Source organism: Chelonoidis abingdonii, chromosome 17 (genome assembly GCF_003597395.2).
Source record: "Chelonoidis abingdonii isolate Lonesome George chromosome 17, CheloAbing_2.0, whole genome shotgun sequence".
NCBI classification, from domain to species: domain Eukaryota; kingdom Metazoa; phylum Chordata; order Testudines; family Testudinidae; genus Chelonoidis; species Chelonoidis abingdonii.
Genome location: NC_133785.1, coordinates 9,590,346 through 9,606,857, shown reverse-complemented (window position 1 = coordinate 9,606,857; position 16,512 = coordinate 9,590,346). Strand labels below are relative to the sequence as shown.

At 52.9% G+C, this 16,512-nt stretch overlaps 1 protein-coding gene across 2 annotated transcripts in view; it reads left to right on the top strand.

Annotated features, from left to right (window-relative positions):
• The window catches only part of ATL3 (atlastin GTPase 3), a 23,950-nt gene extending 7,695 nt beyond the window's left edge, over nucleotides 1–16,255 (top strand). For both annotated transcript variants that reach the window (XM_032804136.2, XM_032804137.2), the window contains exons 2-13: nucleotides 3,437–3,654; nucleotides 3,796–3,939; nucleotides 4,680–4,784; nucleotides 5,410–5,460; nucleotides 7,255–7,311; nucleotides 8,414–8,506; nucleotides 9,519–9,657; nucleotides 11,174–11,301; nucleotides 12,569–12,625; nucleotides 13,265–13,336; nucleotides 13,751–14,182; nucleotides 14,673–16,255. In XM_032804136.2, the coding sequence (XP_032660027.1) occupies nucleotides 3,448–3,654; nucleotides 3,796–3,939; nucleotides 4,680–4,784; nucleotides 5,410–5,460; nucleotides 7,255–7,311; nucleotides 8,414–8,506; nucleotides 9,519–9,657; nucleotides 11,174–11,301; nucleotides 12,569–12,625; nucleotides 13,265–13,336; nucleotides 13,751–14,182; nucleotides 14,673–14,759 (1,572 nt within the window). In that variant the 5' untranslated portion in view covers nucleotides 3,437–3,447 and the 3' untranslated portion in view covers nucleotides 14,760–16,255. The remainder of the gene's footprint in view (nucleotides 1–3,436; nucleotides 3,655–3,795; nucleotides 3,940–4,679; nucleotides 4,785–5,409; nucleotides 5,461–7,254; nucleotides 7,312–8,413; nucleotides 8,507–9,518; nucleotides 9,658–11,173; nucleotides 11,302–12,568; nucleotides 12,626–13,264; nucleotides 13,337–13,750; nucleotides 14,183–14,672) is intronic.
• Nucleotides 16,256–16,512: the final 257 nt, after the last annotated feature.

Below are 16,512 nucleotides of genomic sequence, written 5' to 3'. Positions count from 1 at the left end.
CTTTTAAGTGTAGACACCTGCTAAGTTGCAGCGCTGTAACCCCCTCGCCAGCGCTGCAACTTGCAAGTGTAGCCAAGCCCTAAGTGGTGTAGCTAACAAGCAACCTTGTGATCAAAGCATGGGGCAGCTGGGTGCTCATGCCTTAGGGCGAGCCATTTCCTCTCTCTCTCTCTCTGCCTCTGTTGTTGAAAGAGGCTCATTCCATCCAAGGAAGGGGGGTTGGCATGGATGCCCGCAAAGTGCTTTGATGGTGAAGAGCCAAGGAAAGTGGAAAGTTTTATCCAGAGGCATAGATTGGGTGTTAGTCGCTCATGGACTAGAGTCCCGGACTCCCGACTTCCTTTCTCCAAGACTTTTGCCCCTCAGATCTCTTTCCAGTCCAGTCCTAACCTATGGATAATCACCTGAACACAGGCTTCCAGTGCAGTGCTGTGGCCGAAAAGGCTAACGAGAATTTGGATATATAAACAGGGGAATCTTGTATAGGTGTAGGGAGGTTTTGTCTGTATTTGGCACTGGTGCGACCGCTGTTGGAATGCCGTGTCCAATTCTGGTGCCCACAATTCAAGAAGGTTGTTGATAAAATTGGTTCAGAGAAGAGCCACGAGAAAGAGTAAAAGATCAGAAAAACATGGTTAGAGTGGTAGACTCAAGGACCTCAATCTGTTTCGTTTAAAGAGAAAGTTAAGGGGTGACTTAATCACAGTCTAAAAGTACCTGCATGGGAAACAGTGTTGTAGCCGTATTGGTCCCAGGATATTAGAGAGAGAAAGTGGGGAGATAATTTCTTTTATTAGACCAATTTGTAGCTCTCTGTAGCTGGAAACCTTCGCTCTCTCACCAATGGAAGCTGGTCCAATAAAAGAGATTACGTCACCCACCTTATCTCTCTTCATGGGCAACTGAACTTTGATCATGGGCTCTTTAATCCAACAGACGAAGGTCTTTTTAGACCCACTGGCTGGAGGTTGAAATTGGGAGTAGAAAATAAGGTGCAAATTGACTAGTGAGGGAACTTGACCTTTGGAACAACTTCCAAAGGGCTGTGGTGGATTCTCCATTGCTGGGAATGTTTAAATCAAGGCTGGATGTGTTTCTAACAGATTTGCTGTAGTTCAAACAGGAATTAATACAGGGCTGGCCTATGTTATATAAGAAGTCAGGCTAGATGATCACAGCGGGCCCTTCTGGCCTTAGAATCTAGGAATGCACCTGGCCCCATTTGCTGCTCAACCCACCCCCCGGTCCCACCCCTGCACGATGAGGCAGAGGGTCAGACCCTTGGCTGGCCCCAGTCAGAGGGCAAGTGGGCTGTGCTTGTTTACCCCAGCTGAGGAACCAGCCCAAGGCAGTTTTTTCGTGGCAGCATTCTGCTTTCTGACATATTTTATCAAATCACGCTAATTTCATTCAACTGGAAGTTCTTTGGGCCAGGGATTGTCTTTTTAGTTCAATGTTTGGACAGTGCCTGACCCCATGGGGTCCTGATCCATGTCAAGCTTAATACTTTGTGTAACTGAGGCACATTAGCGAGGTTCTCGTCAGCATCGTGGTAAAATCCCTCTCTGTGGAATTTGCTGCACGAGGCTGTGCTAAGATAACTGCCTCTCTGTGGCCCTGGCTCAGAGAGACTCTTAAGGCCAACGGAGAGCCACTGTGGTACAAAGCAGCGGCCTAAAAACAATACTCTTCTCCCCCCCCCCACCCCAATGTTCATTCGTTATTATGCCCATTTTGCAGGTGGGGAATTGGAGGTGCAGAGGGAGAAAGTGACCTGCCCCAGGTTGCATGGGGAGTCAGCCACAGAGGCAGGAATAGAACCAACATCTCCTGAGCCACCAGGGCCTTACCCTGAGCCTGGGTTAGTGCTGGATTAGAAGTTACCTGTTCACTGCCATTGGCCTGGATGATCTGCACCCATGTTGGCCTAGCCCAGGCGTGAGCAGCCACACTGTAGTACTGTATCTGTGTTACTCTTCCTCACTTGTGCTGCACTTTCCTGTGTGTGTGACTAGGACTTCTGAGGACATAGCCCATAGTTCTTTGTGCTGCAGTATGATAAGATGTTCTGTGATTCTTTCCCAGTGAATTGTGGGAGAACTTGTCTGTTCTAGGGACGCAGGGAATTGTGGGAAGGTGTGGGAGGACTATCAGCCCTCCAGTGATTTTTTTTCCAGCATCCTCATTGCAAAGTGGGCCGGTTACCAGCCTGCGTGAAAGCAGAATCTGGGCTGTAATCCACCCCCCAGCTGGGCTACTAAATTTGGGGGAGAGGGTTTTGTATGTGGATGGGAGTGGATTGGGATAACACCCAGGTAAAGAGCCCAGCAGTGAAGACATACTCTGACAGAGTACAACCCTAGCAAGGAAGCACCAACTTCCACCTGCTTGAGCCAATTACTCTGGCAGAAAGTCTCCTAGACTGGCACATGTTCCTTGGGCTGTGGGGTGGGTATTCACGGCTCTGACTGCTGGCCAGGCCACTGCCTGAATTAATCCTGCCCCTGCAGCCCCAATGAGTTCAGGGGTGTGACTGGCAACAGGGTGCCTCTTGGTACAGGCTGCAGCAAATATAACCCGGCCCCATCCTGCTCTTCAAATATTTCTGGTTCCAAGGCTTCCCTGTCCTGAGAAAGGAGCGGATCCAAGCTCACTCTCCCCAGCTGGGACTGCCTTGGGACATCCCTCCCTTGGCTGTGTCCTGCCCCTTTGTGTTGTGGGTTGCCCAGAAGATTGGGAGGGGGGAGGGGAGGAGTTGTCATCTCTGGTCCAGTGTTGACATGGAGTATTGTAACCTCAGCCCTCATGAGCTCCGGGTGGCGAGGAAGAGCAACCAGGCTTGCGATGGGAGCTCTGGCCCTTGGGTTTGATCATCCAAGCTGCTGAGTGCCCCCCCAAGCAGCAGGATTGGGACTCAGGTTGCATGTAGCCAGGTAGTTCAGCTTTCCCTGATCAGCTTGATGTGGAAGGCACAGGCTGCAGTTTAGGCGAGAGAGGCCCTGTAGCCACACAAGTGCATCTCTTCAGACACTCCCAGACCTTGGGAATGGGAGAGATTCACAATACCTTCCGGCGCGAGGGTGGAACTAAGCTCTCCAGGTCTGCGTTTGGGAAAGGAAAACAAGAAGCTTTACACCCTAACCCCACCTTTGGTGCTTGGAGGATTTCTGGTGTGTAGGTCAGCCCAGGGCTGTGGTCCTCTGCTGTACAGAGAGGAATATAGGAATAGTCATACTGGATCAGGCCCATGGACCCGTCTATCCTGATATTCCATCTCTGAGCAGCATGAAATGCTTCAGAGAAAAGTGCAAAAAAAAAACCCCGAAGCAGCTGGACGTGGGATAATCTAAACCCTTGCTAGGAAGATTGTTCCCAAGCCCCACCTCCCCAGGGCATTTCCTAAGAAGCCTCCCAAGCAATGTATTTATGCCCACAGGTGGGGACACCATGGGGCGAGGGAAGCCTGGGCCAGTGCAGATCGTCTTGGTGCACAAAGAAGCCCACTCCTTTGAGCTGGACGAGAAGGCGCTGAGCCGGGTGCTGCTGCAGGAATCTATCCGGGACATGGATGTGGTGGTGGTGTCGGTAGCTGGAGCCTTCCGGAAAGGGAAATCTTTCCTGCTGGACTTCATGCTGCGTTACATGTACAGTCAGGTAAGCTCTGTTCCCATGATGCCCTGCTGCTGCAGTACATGTACACTTGGATGAGGCACTGTCCCCTCCCCCAGTGCTTTGCCTCCAGCTGACCCAGCCTTGCTCTCAGTTGAGAATTCGCCCCTCTTGCTTGTTCTGCAGAAGGAAGGTGGCACGTCCAGCTGGCTGGGGCAAGAGGATGAGCCCCTGATGGGGTTTTCATGGCGTGGAGGCTCAGATCCCGAGACCACCGGAATTCAGATCTGGAGTGAGGTGTTCACCGTGGAAAAGCGAGATGGGAAAAAGGTAAGGGTGGGGGATGGGGGTGGGGAGTAGAGTGATCAGATGTCGCGATTTTATAGGGACAGTACCAATATTTTGGGCTTTGTCTTATATAGGCACCTATTACCCCCCTACCCTCTGTCCCGATTTTTCATACTTGTCTGGTCAGCCTAGTGGGGAGTGTGTCTGGTCGGGAGGAGGCATGGGGTGGGGGGAGCATGCATAGGGGGATGTGGCACCTTTGTGAGTATGAGTCATAGATGTGGCTGCACCCCCAGGTTTGCAGCATTATGGAAGAGAGTGCACAGATCCTGACAGTCAGCCTGCCTCTGATCTGCAGCCAGACCTCTCCTCTGCCTGCTTTGCTTTGGCTCCCTGCCATTTGCTGCAGGCCGGTGCAGCTACTCACTAAATCTGCAGGGGGTGCAACCTGGGCCAGGATGGCATTGGGTCATCAACTGGATCCATGCCCTGTGCTAGGGGGAGGGTTAGCGTTACCGGCTGCTGGTGTGCGCCAAGGGTATCAGTCTGGGTGATCCCCTCTTGATGCCAAGCCTGGTGACCTGTGGAAGGGGCAGGCCATACCGATGGTGCCCCACATGCCCTTGGATGCTGTCTCCCGACTCGGGAGGAGACCATTATCCCCACATAATGAGCTGGAGCTGGGCACTTCCTGGGTTCCAGCATGGGCATGTGTCAATGCGCTTTCTCTGGTCTCATCTGGCCCACACTCTTCCGTCCCAATCTGTGCCCCTCTCCCCCAGGTGGCAGTGGTTCTGATGGACACCCAGGGCGCCTTCGACAGCCAGTCAACCGTCAAGGACTGTGCCACCATCTTTGCGCTCAGCACCATGACCAGCTCCATCCAGGTGGGCCTGGCAGAGGGGAATGCCCTGGGGTTAGACAAGAGGAACCATTCCTAGGCTGGAGGTGCCTGGCATGTGGCCCTGCTGGCAGGGACAGTGTCTTGGTGTCATCAGGGCATGGGGCTGTGCACAAGGGCTGCCATCTCCCAGCCCTTAGGGGAACTGTGCAGGTGGTCACCTCATGGCTCAGGACCTTAAGCAGCGCAGTGGGGGTTCTGAGCAGGGGGTGTGGCTGGGAAATCTCTGCTCCCACTGTGAATAGAGTGGGTGGCGTCCGACTTTGCTCCGGGTTGGTGAGCCCCAGTGGGAACTTGCTGAGATTTCAGGGTGAGAGTTTGGGAGCCAGGAGCTTTAACCAGACACAATGCACTTGGCTGGGTGATGTGGGAATAGCCTTGGGGGGCAGGGGGGGCTCGCTTACAAGAAGAGGCCAAAGAAAGTGACATGGAGATGGCTGGGAAAGGGAGAGATGTGGACACAGTGCTAGGATACCAGCACCATGGCTGGGGAGCTCAGTGGCACCATCCCCATCTGATTGTCTGGCAGGGATGGCAGGGGAGGTTTGAATCTCAGCTCTGCGGCTTCCTTGGTGGGTTCTTGACATTAACAGCATCTTCTTTCCTTGCAGATCTATAACCTATCCCAGAACATCCAGGAGGACGACCTGCAGCAGCTGCAGGTAACAGGGGAGGGGCCTTGTAACATGAAGATGTGGCAGGGACGTTAAACCCAGAACTGAGGGCCAGGGGAGCTTCCCCAGACAGCTGGGGTGACCCAGAAACAATTCTTTGAGCTGCAGCACCTGACTGGGTTTGGTAGGCCTGGCTGGGGTGTAGGCAAGGCAGGGCTCTTACCTGGCCTGGAGTTGCTAGGTACATGGTGCCTGGCACTGGCTGCATCTCCATCTGGAGCGCCAGTAGGGTAATGCCAGTTCCAAGCTGGCTGACTGGGTGAGCAGGGTAAGATCTGTCTCTGCAGCTATGGGATGCTGTGTCCAAAACGGCCACTTCAATCCATGATGTATAAACAAGGGAGCAGTGAGGGGATATTTTACCTCTGAATACGTCATTGTTGAGACCAATACTGGAGTAGTGTGTGCAGTTCTAGAGTGCACTTTTTTAAAAATTGGAGAGGTTGCAGAAAAGAGCCAGAGAAACGATCAGAGGGCTGGAGAAATGCCTGACAGTGAGAGACCTAAGAAGCTCAATCTGTTTAGGTTCTCAAAAAGAAAATCAAGAGGTGACTTGATCATGGTGTACAAGTAACTTCACGGGGAGAAAATCCCAGGTACTAAATGGCTCTTTAACCTAGTGGGGAAAGGCGGAACAAGAACCAATGGCTGGAAGTTAAAGTCAGGCATATTCACATTAGAAATAAGGCACCAGTGTTTCACCCTGGGGGCGATTTTCCTTTGGAACAAACTCCCAAGAAAAGTGGTGCTGTCTCCAAATCCCCAGACTGGAGGCCTTTCAGGAAGATGCTTTAGCCCAGTGGTTACCAACCGGTTGATCGCGATCTCCCGTGGTGCAGCGGGGCTGCCGCTAAGGCCCTGGGCAGGGGTCTCGGCGCAATGCTTCTGCCTGCAAGCACCACCCCCGCAGTGTCCATTGGCTGGGAACAGGGAACTGTGGCCAATGGAGTGGGGGGCGGTGTCTGCAGAGAGGGACAGTGCGTGGAGTAACGTGCCCCTAATCCCCCTCCCAGGGGCCGCAGGGGTGCATTGGCCCCTTCCAGGAGCAGCGTGGGCCACAGGGCCAGGGGAGGCGGGAAGCCTGCTTTAGCCCGCTCACAGTAAGTGCCACCCGGTGGGAGGCTGTACCCCCAGCCCTGAGCCCCCTCCCAGAGCCCAGCGCCCCAAATCCCCTCCTGCACCCCAACACTCTGCCCCAGCCCAGAACCCCTTCCTGCACCCCTGCCCCAGGCTCAGCCCGGAGCCCCCTTCCACACTGCAGATCTCTCAGTCCCAGCCCAAAGCCCGCACCCCTTCCCAAATCCTAACCGCCTGCCCCAGCCCAGTGAAAGTGAGTGAGGGTGGGGGAGAGCTAGCGACGGAGAGAGGAGGGGATGGTGTGAGCAGGGCAGGGCTTCGGGGAAGGGGTGCCGCCTCAGGGAAGGGGCAGGGTAGATCCTGGGTTGCCCTTAAATTCAGAAAGTGATCTTGGGGGTAAAAAGGTTGGAGACCACTGCTTTAGCCAAATCCAAGTTTCTGGGCTCAGTACTGGGGGGAATGGTAACATTATCTGGCCTGTGTTATACAGAAGGTCAGACTAGATGATCTAATGGTTTCTTCTGGCCTTAAAATCTATGACTCTGTGTTGGCCCATGGTGGCTGTTATGGGATGATGACCCATGATATGTGTGTGCGCATGTGGCTTTGTATGTCTGACGGGTCCCCAGTGATCACCTTCCCTGCCCACTCCAGCTGTGACAGCCTTGTCTTGTCCCTTAACCACTGGTCTCTCTGCTTCTTCAGCTCTTCACAGAGTACGGGCGCCTAGCCATGGACGAGATTTTCCTCAAACCATTCCAGGTACGCCCTGCAGCCCGCCCTGTCCCGGCTCAGCATGCCCTGCCCTGAGGGGTGAATGAGCACACAGGCCTGTGGGGGGAACTGGGTTAGGCCAGGGTTCCAGCTATCCAGACGTACCTGGAGTGCAGGTATTCAGGGCTTTCACTCCTTGGGCAGAGGTTTTTGATTGTAACCCACAATCCAGCAGGGCACTGGATTGGAGCATGACTGCTTTAGCCTGCTTGTTGTGTTATGGAGCTGTCGGTAGTCTGGATATGAACACTTGACCTCTGGGTTTAAGCTTGAGTCTCTGCTCCTTGAATAGGTGCAGCTGCAGATTGGGCAGTAGAGGGGCCCAGTTACTCATGTCTGAGGCTCTTCTGTCTGTAGTCCTCCATGGTCGCTTCTCCCCAGGGAGTGTCACATCCCTCCTCTCCCAGGCTGTGGAAATTCACATGGGTTCCTGCTTCTGGTGAGGAGCCTTCTTCATCCCAGTCTCAGGCTGAGCAGCTGGAGAAAATACAAGGCCGGACCTACCTTCCCTCTGCTCTAGCTTCTGGCTATGCCCCCTTTCCTGTAGCTGTCTGTCTTTATCAGCTGCATCTGATTAGCGAACAGGATTGGCTCTAGGCATTGGGCCTGTTACAGAGGGGTTGGTGGTGCTAAGCAGCCTCAAAGCCCCATTGGCTCCAGTCCTCTCTAGCAGGTGTCTGTGAAATGGATTTGAGGGGTCTCAGCCCACCTCCAGTCACAAACAGCTGATGGAGCATGGAGATTGAATTCCCATCTCCCCCTAGGGGACGCTACTGGGACAGGGGTGGAGAAGCTATATCTTGACTTAGACTTCCCAGCGAATAAGCACATACATAAATCCCATTCTCCCCAGCTCTGTGGCCTCCCCCTCCCCACTCCTTTTTGGAGCAAAGCCCTGTGGGCTACCTAGGTATCCATCCCTGCTGTGAATCAGTTCTGCCCCCTATAAAGGGACCAGGAGGTGGTGCCCCCTGCTGTCACCCAGTTCTATCACTGTTGGCCAGTACATTCCCAAGCCGGTGGCACAGAGCAAGCGTGTCCCCTAAGCCCATGGCTGACCCCTCATGACCTGCCTTCCCATCTCTCTCAGACCCTGATGTTCCTGGTTCGGGACTGGAGCTTCCCTTACGAGTACCCGTATGGCCTGGACGGGGGAAGGAACTTCCTGGAGAAGCGGCTGGAGGTAAGGACTGGCCGGGACAGCCACATCAGCTGAAAATCCTTAAAGGGGACTGGTGTTTGTTCTGAGTGGGTGAGCACGCTTGGGGCATCACTCAGTTGAGGGCCATTTGCAGCCCAGAGCTTTGAGCGTGTGATGTAACTCACCTGCCCTCCAGCAGGTGGGGCCTGGCCTCCTGCCCTGAGACCGGCTTGTCCCATGGGCCTGTCTCAAACCATGCCCCCCTGGGGTCCTTGACTCTGTTGAGTCCATCCCTTCAAATGTTGCTCCTGCTTTATCCCTTGGCTTTTGGGCCTTGGCAACATGCTTGTGGGCCCTGCAGGATGGCTGAGAGCTGAAGTCAGCAGGGTTGCATGGAGGGAGGGGCAGGGCAAGATAAAACTGTGCCAAGTTTAGCCTTTTATTCCTGTGGACTGACCCCCGCGCCCCCCCCGCCTTCCATCTTCACAGCAGGGTGATTCAGCAGCACCCCCTTGGGAAGCTATTAGTGGCTGCATCAGAAGGGATGTTCTCCTGCACACCTCAGCCTTGGTATTGATCCAGGCTGTCCAGCAAGGCAGGGCAGGATCTTTTAGTCTAGCTCGTAATCCCCCGGGCAGCCCTTGCTGGCAACCGGGTGGGAGGACTCCTTCCGCTAGCACAAGGGTGTGGCAAGCTGGGGTGACCATCTAGCTGTCTGGTTGGTGAGTCTTGCCCACATGCTCAGGGTTTAGCTGATCGCCATATTTGGGGTCAGGAAGGAATTTTCCTCCAGGGAAAATTGGCAGTGGCCCTGGGTTTTTTTTGCCTTCCTCTGCAGTGTGGGGCATGGATCACTTGCTGGAGGATTCTCTGCACCTTGAAGTCTTTAAACCATGATTTGAGGACTTCAATAGCTCACACATCGGTTAGAGGCTTGTTATAGGAGGGGGTGGGTGAGATTCTGTGGCTTGTGTTGTGCAGGAGGTCAGACTAGATGATCATTGTGGTCCCTTCTGACCTTAAAGTCTGTGAGTCTATGTCGGTCTGCCGGTAGGTGAAGACCCATCAGCATGAGGAGATCCAGAATGTCCGCAGGCACATCCACTCCTGTTTCACCAACGTCAACTGCTTCCTCCTACCACACCCAGGGCTCAAGGTGGCCACTAGCCCCGGCTTTGATGGGCGACTAAAAGGTAGGCCATGCACAGAATTGACTCTGCTCCCACTGCAGTCCAGAATGGATAATGCAGCTCCCCTTGCATGGACCCAGTGTTGCCTGTTCCTAACCAGGGCACTGCAGGGATTGACAGGATTTAGGCAACAACCACTGAGAGCTGGAGCCCCGCCTTCAGGATCTGCAGGCTCAGCGCTGGGAAACCTGCATGTACTTAATTATGATCCCTTGGAGTGTGGTTTATAAAGGGGCCTCATCATCTTCAAATTCCCCTATCTGCCTGCAAAAAATGTCCTCTGCACAGGTTACAAGCTGAGCTGGGTAAAGAATGGATTTTCCATTGGCTCTTCTGAAAAAATGGGAAAAAACACACACCTCCTGAAAGTTCAAAAAGTAAAAAAAAAAAAAAATCATTTAGGGTCGATCATTTTGATTTTTGTGCTGCCCCCTTTTAAAAATTTTAAAATATCAAATGAAAAGTAATTTTGAAGTGAATTTTGTTTTGGTCTTAAACAATTTGCCACAATGAACACACATTCATCAGCTGTTTCAATCGACTTAGATCTGCCTTTTTCACTGAAAGAAGTTGGGTCAGAAAATGTTGCCCAGCCCTAGTTAAAAATAGCGATTATATTGAGCTGTGATCGCGCCTAGGAGCCCTAGTCATGGGCTAGGACCCGTGGTGCCAGGCCCTGTGCAAACAGAACAAAAACCTGGTACCTGCCCAAACAGTTTAGAGTCTTAAGGATAAGGCAAGAGACAACAGCCAGATGGGAAAGCACAAAGAAACCATTAGGCAGCCCCCAGCAGCATGATGGGCAGTGATCTTAGTGCAGTAGTGACCTAACCATTGTCAAGGTTTTTGTAGGCCTCCCATTAGAGGGGAATTTTGAGGAGGCATTTGAAGGTGGACAGTGAGGTAGCTTTGAGGGTGTTTATGGGGAGACCCTCATAGGTGTGACGGGCAGCATGGGAGAAAGCACAAGTGGACTTTTCTGAAAATGTAACAAGTGGGCAATGCAGGCTGGGCTCAAGCCCCTGCGCAGGCTCTCTGTAAGTCACTTAGCTACTCTGTGCCTCAGTTTTCTCATCCGTCCAGTGGGAATAAGAGCGTTTCCCTGTTTCACAGCACTATTGTGAGAATAAATTATCACAGATTGGGAGATTAGCTCAGATATTAATGATGGGGGCCAGATAATTACCTAAGAGATCTGAGCTCAGACTAGATTTCATCTCACCCAATTTCCTTTAATTGATGGGGTGTTTTAACTTCTGTCCTGTCTGTTAGGGGGCTGAGCATGGTTCAGCACTGCTGGAGTTATCCACCAGCCTTGGAGACTGGGGTTCAAGTCCCAGCTCTTCCACAGACTCTTTGTGATCTCGGGGTGAGTCACATCCCCTCTCTGTACCATCTGGGCAGTGAGGCTGTTTCACAGGGGGCTTTGTAGGAGAAATTCAGGCATTCTGGTGCTCTGATGCAAGTGTATATATATGCTAGTTTCTTAACGTGTCTCATTCCTTCCCGCCCGAGCCAGACATTGCTCCCGAGTTCAAGGAGCAACTCCAGCAGCTCATCCCAATTGTTCTGGACCCTCACCAGCTGTTGGAGAAGGAGATCAATGGTTCCAAGGTCACCTGCCGAGGCCTGCTGGAATATTTTAAGGTGGGCAGAATCCAGGATGAATGTGAAAATGTTGCTGTTCTGATGCATTGCCTTTTCCGAGCCAGCAGGTGGCAGCAACACTAAAGCCTTTGGCTGGCAGCCTTTGCAAACAGCTGCTTGGGAGCCAGCATTTCCATTCTGCAGGGAATTCCAACATTTGGGCTTTTTTTTTTTTTCTGCAAATTGGAACAAAAAGCCAAAACTTGCAGTGAACTGAAAATTCTGACACATTTTAATTGGAGACTCTGGAAGCGTTTTGATAAGGTAAAACATTTCCTTTTTATTTGATCATTTGGATTCTTTTCATTTAGACTTTTACAATGAATATTTTAATATAATATCATCTCATGTTTATTGTAATTAGCATTGTATATTATTTATACAGTATATTTTACATTTTATTAATATACATAACTATCCTTTAGATATAGTAAATATTTCAATATAATGTAATTATGTATAACATATATTAAATATAATATACGTTACATTAAATTAAAACATATGTAATATCAGTATAGAATATATACAAATACACTATTAAAATGTGTGCCTTAATATAAAAGTCCAAACAAAATGCTCAGGTAAAAATTAAACGTGTTTATTCTATTCATCGAAATGAGCAGTAACATGATTAGTTTTGACAACTTCCCGTCAATCTCGATTGAAATCACCACTCTCCTGTGAAATGTTTTTGATTGGATGAAACTGCTTTTTTCAATGGAAGACTGTTTTGTTGCACAATTGGCGACCAGCTGTGGTTATAAACCTTTCTCGCTTCGAGAAGCGAGGAGAGTTGGGAGAAACTTCCCCCTGGGGACTGGTTACCCTGTCACTGCAGGGATCCTGGCAAGCTTCTGGTGCTGCCCCTATCAGAGACAGGATCCCAGAGGGGATGGGCCAGTGGTCTGATCCGGGTTGGCTCTGTTCCTGTGATGAAGGTTCCCGGGGAAGTGACTAAGAGATGAACGGGCACTGGCCTGTCGTTTCCTATTGTGAGATAGATGAGGTTGGAGCACTTACCTAGGATTGGGGAGACCCGGGTTCAAGACACTGCTCCACCACAAATGTTCCAGGCAACCTTGAGCAAGTCACTTAGAGTCTCTGTGTCTTGTGTTCACCGTGTGTAAAATGAGAATAGCACTGCCCTGCCTAACGGGGGTGTAAATAAATACATTAAAGATTGTGATGGGAGCCGAAGAAGTGCCTAGCCTAGATCTCCTAGCTCTATACCTTGCTTTCATTGTTGTCACTCTCTCCCTCCCAGGCGTATATCAAGATCTACCAAGGAGAGGACCTGCCTCACCCCAAATCCATGCTCCAGGTGAGTTTGGTTGGTTAGGGCTAGCCAGAGCCAGGGGGAGGGGGCAGTGAGTGGACCCCGAATCCTCTTCTGACTCTGGCCATTGGGTAGGAATGGCAGTGAGTGCTTCCCTGCGATGAGCTGAGCAGCATGCCCTGAAGATCAGCTGCCTTCCCCTGTCTCTTAAGGCTCCAGGATCTGCGTCCCTCTGGAGGGCAGGAAGTGACTCCCATACAGAATGTGAGCACTCCTAGCCCCTGCTGGCCCAGAGGCATCTTTCCCAGGGCAGGCAGCATAAATCCAGCCCTGCTTACCCCTGGTGTCAGTTCTCGGCTGGAAGATGCATCCTGCTTATCAGCCCATGCTGTGGGTCAAAACTACCCGCTGGGTGCCAGAGGGTGCTGTTGGTGGAGACAAAAGGGGGAAAGGGTTAAGCTTGACTGCTACTGCAATCCAATTCCCTAGTGACAGCAGATGGGACTGCACCCTGCAGCTCTGTATCAGCCACAGTGCCTCCCAGAGGCACCAGACAGTACTGCACCCAGCATGGCTGCAGCAGCTCCACCACCCCATAGGCATCAGGCGGTACTGCACCGTGCACCGCAGTAGTGATACTCATGGCAGTGCGGATCATGGCTTGCTTTTGCCTTCTCTCTGCAGGCCACCGCCGAAGCCAATAACTTAGCAGCTGTGGCCTCTGCCAAGGACATGTATTACAACAAGATGGAGCAGGTGCGTGAGTCGTGGGGCATGGCGTCCAGTGGGCAGCCAAGATCGGTGTCCACATGATCAAACCGTGTATTCCGCTTCCCCCACATACTGGATGTTGGGTCCTGCCTGAGCCCCCGGCGGGCCTGCTTATTATTAGCAGGACTTGTAAACATATTGTTAGAGGCTAGAAAGAGAACTCCCAGAGTCCTGACTCCCCGGTCCTCTACTGTAATGCACAAGACCCCACTCCTGTCATAAAGCTGGGGATAGAACCCAGTTGTCCTGACTCCATCCCCCTGGTCCCTGCTGTTGCAGGGAAGCTTGAGGGAGGGTGGGGGCAGGGGTCATACTGCAGTCAGGGATATTCTGAACTCTCATAGATTCCATTTGGGCACAGAGATGCAACCTCCCATATGATGCTCCCTTCCCCCCCAGATGTGCGGAGGCGATAAACCCTACATCTCCCCGGAGATCTTGGAGGAGAAGCACCAGCAGCACCGTGCGTCGGCCCTGGAGCACTTCCAGAAGATCAAGAAGATGGGGGGGAAGGAGTTCAGCCAGCGCTACGAGGTGGAGCTGGAGAAGGAGATAGGCGAGCTCTTTGAGCACTTTGCCAAGCACAACAAGAGCAAGAATATCTTCAGCACCTTCCGCACGCCGGCCGTCATCTTCAGCGCTATCGTGGCCCTCTACCTGGGCTCAGGCCTCACCGGCTTCCTGGGGCTGGATGTGGCTGCCCAGCTCTGCAACTGCGTGGTAGGGCTGCTGCTGATTGCCCTGCTGGCCTGGGGCTACATCCGTTACTCAGGCCAGTACCGGGACCTGGGTGTGGTCATCGACACTACCGCCGACTTCGTCTTGGAGCAGGTGGGCAGTACTGGGGGTAGGGCGCACTGGGTAGGCATGGCAAGGGGACATGAGATGGGGGATGTGGGTTGGGGCAGGGGATGCCTGGGATGAGGCAGACTAGGACTCGTTGGCATGGATGGTGTGGGAGAGCGGGTAGTAGCTGTTTAAAGGGAAGGTGGAATTGGCGAGCCAGGGGACTGGCTGGTCCTTAGGGACTCATAAGGCTCAGCCCCTCTGATAATGTGGAGACAGTGCAGTGTGGCTGAGGTACTGCAGGGTCCAGTCCTGCCTGCTGCCCTGGCGGGGCTGGGCCGGAGTTGGAGATCCCTGCAGAGACCTTTCCAGCACTGGGAACGTGGCCCCTTTGACCTCCCCCAGAGCAGGTGATCTAAGAATTTGGCTCACACTCGCAGCAGCCGTTTCACCCATTAGCCTAGGCGCTATGGTGCGTATTGGGACTTTCCAACCACCCCCACCAACCAATCTCTCTCCTGCACCTTTTCTCCAGGCCACTTCCCGCATGGGCAACACCACTCGGGCTGCTGTAGCTGACACATCAGGTGCAAGGGCTCCGCCTGACAAGAAAACCCAGTGAAGCTTTCGTGCCAAGGCTGAGTTGGGGCTTTGCAAAGTCCGGTGCTCCTGCTGCAGCTGCTGCTGGCTGAGAGTGACTCCAGGCCCGCAGATCTCGACTCCTCTCTTCTTTCATTCCTGTTCCTTTCCCCCTTCAGCTTTCCTTCGCTTCCCCCCTTCTTCTTTTGTTTTGGTTTTTTTTTGCACTTTAAAAAAAAAAAAAACGACCAACTGCAGCTTTAACCTCCTACCTGTGCCGGCCAGTGCCTTGTCACCGGGATGGGGCACCCTCCCCACCGGACTCACATTCCTGCTCCTGGGAGCGGCCCCTGGACTGGAGACCACATCTGGATCCCGGCTCCTTAATGGTTATTTCTCATCGCATGGGATGGGCTCTCCTTCAGCAGGGGGCACGGGCAGGTGCTGTTGTACAATGCCAGGCTCCCCCCTCACTTCCTGCTCCGACCTGGGAGGTGCAGATGCTTTAGTGTCTTCCTTCCAGCCCAGCGAAAGGGATGGGTCCTCAAGGCCTGAGCAGAGTAACCGTCACTGTTCCTCATTTCCCTTCCCCGCCCCTTGTGCCTTGGTAGAACTGAACCGTGTCGTTGGGTCTCATGGAGAAGAGGGGAACCTCCCTCAACCAGCTGCTGCCTTAGGGTGTGGTGGGAATGGTACCAAAAAATACAGACACCCCCCCACCCTTCCCTGTGCCAGAGAGAGCCTTCAGCCCACAGCATGCTGCCCAGCCCTAGCTAACATTGGCCAAGGGCCAGCGAGCCCCATGGCTTGATTCTGGCGCTGTGCTACCAGCCAGCCTGGACTCCCTAGGCAGGGCCAACACTGCTTCTAGAAGTGGGACCCACCCGTGGGCCCCTGCCTGCATTTAGAGAGACTCCTAGCCTGTGTCTATGGTGTGGACCAACGTGGTCTATTCAATCTCCAGCCACACTTTCCCCCGTCCAGGGTTAACACCCCTCACCACCACTGCTGCTTTCGGCTTTGGGGCAAAATAGGGCTCTTCGCTCGTGGGAGATATGCCCAGGGGCTCCTTTGTGCTGACAAACCCAGTCCTAACCGGCAGCTATGTGCTGTGGCTCAGTCCTGTGTGGGGTACCAGTTAAAATGTAGTCCTGCCCACGTGGGGGGATGCCCCACTTAGCGCCACGCGGGAGCTCCCTTTGCTGAGTGACCAATCGTCTTAGCCCTTTTGAGTAGGGAGCTTTTGCCATTGGGGCATCACACTGGAAAATTCTTAGCCTCTTATTGGATTGTCTGGTTTCCCCTTGCCAGGACCTCCAACACCATTTGTCAGCCAAGCAGGTCATGGCCTCCCCTCTCCACTGGTATCTGGCTAGGGTCAGTTGGGCAGTGCCAGGATCTGTGATCCGAACCAGGGGACCAGATGCCACCTATTCCCTGCCCAGTCTGACCACAGCCCCTCTACCCACCCCAGCCCTGAAGCACTCACACATTCCCGCTCTTGTAAAGCACAAGAATAAAGCTCATTCCATTTCGTGATCACTGTGCATTATTTCGGGGGTGGGGGGAGGAGTACAACCTTACCCTGGGAGGCTGAACGCTGGCTAAACTCCCTTGCCTCCCAAGCCTTGTTCTGCTGGAGATTTCCGTGGCTCATCAAAATCCTCACCAGTGTCCTGCCTTCATTTGGTGGGCCTGGATTGGTGTTGCAGGCATCTGCTAGGGATGTAGAATTGCCCTAGCTCCCTTTGAAATCCCCCAGCCCAGGAGCCATCTATGCTTCAGGCCACGTTAAT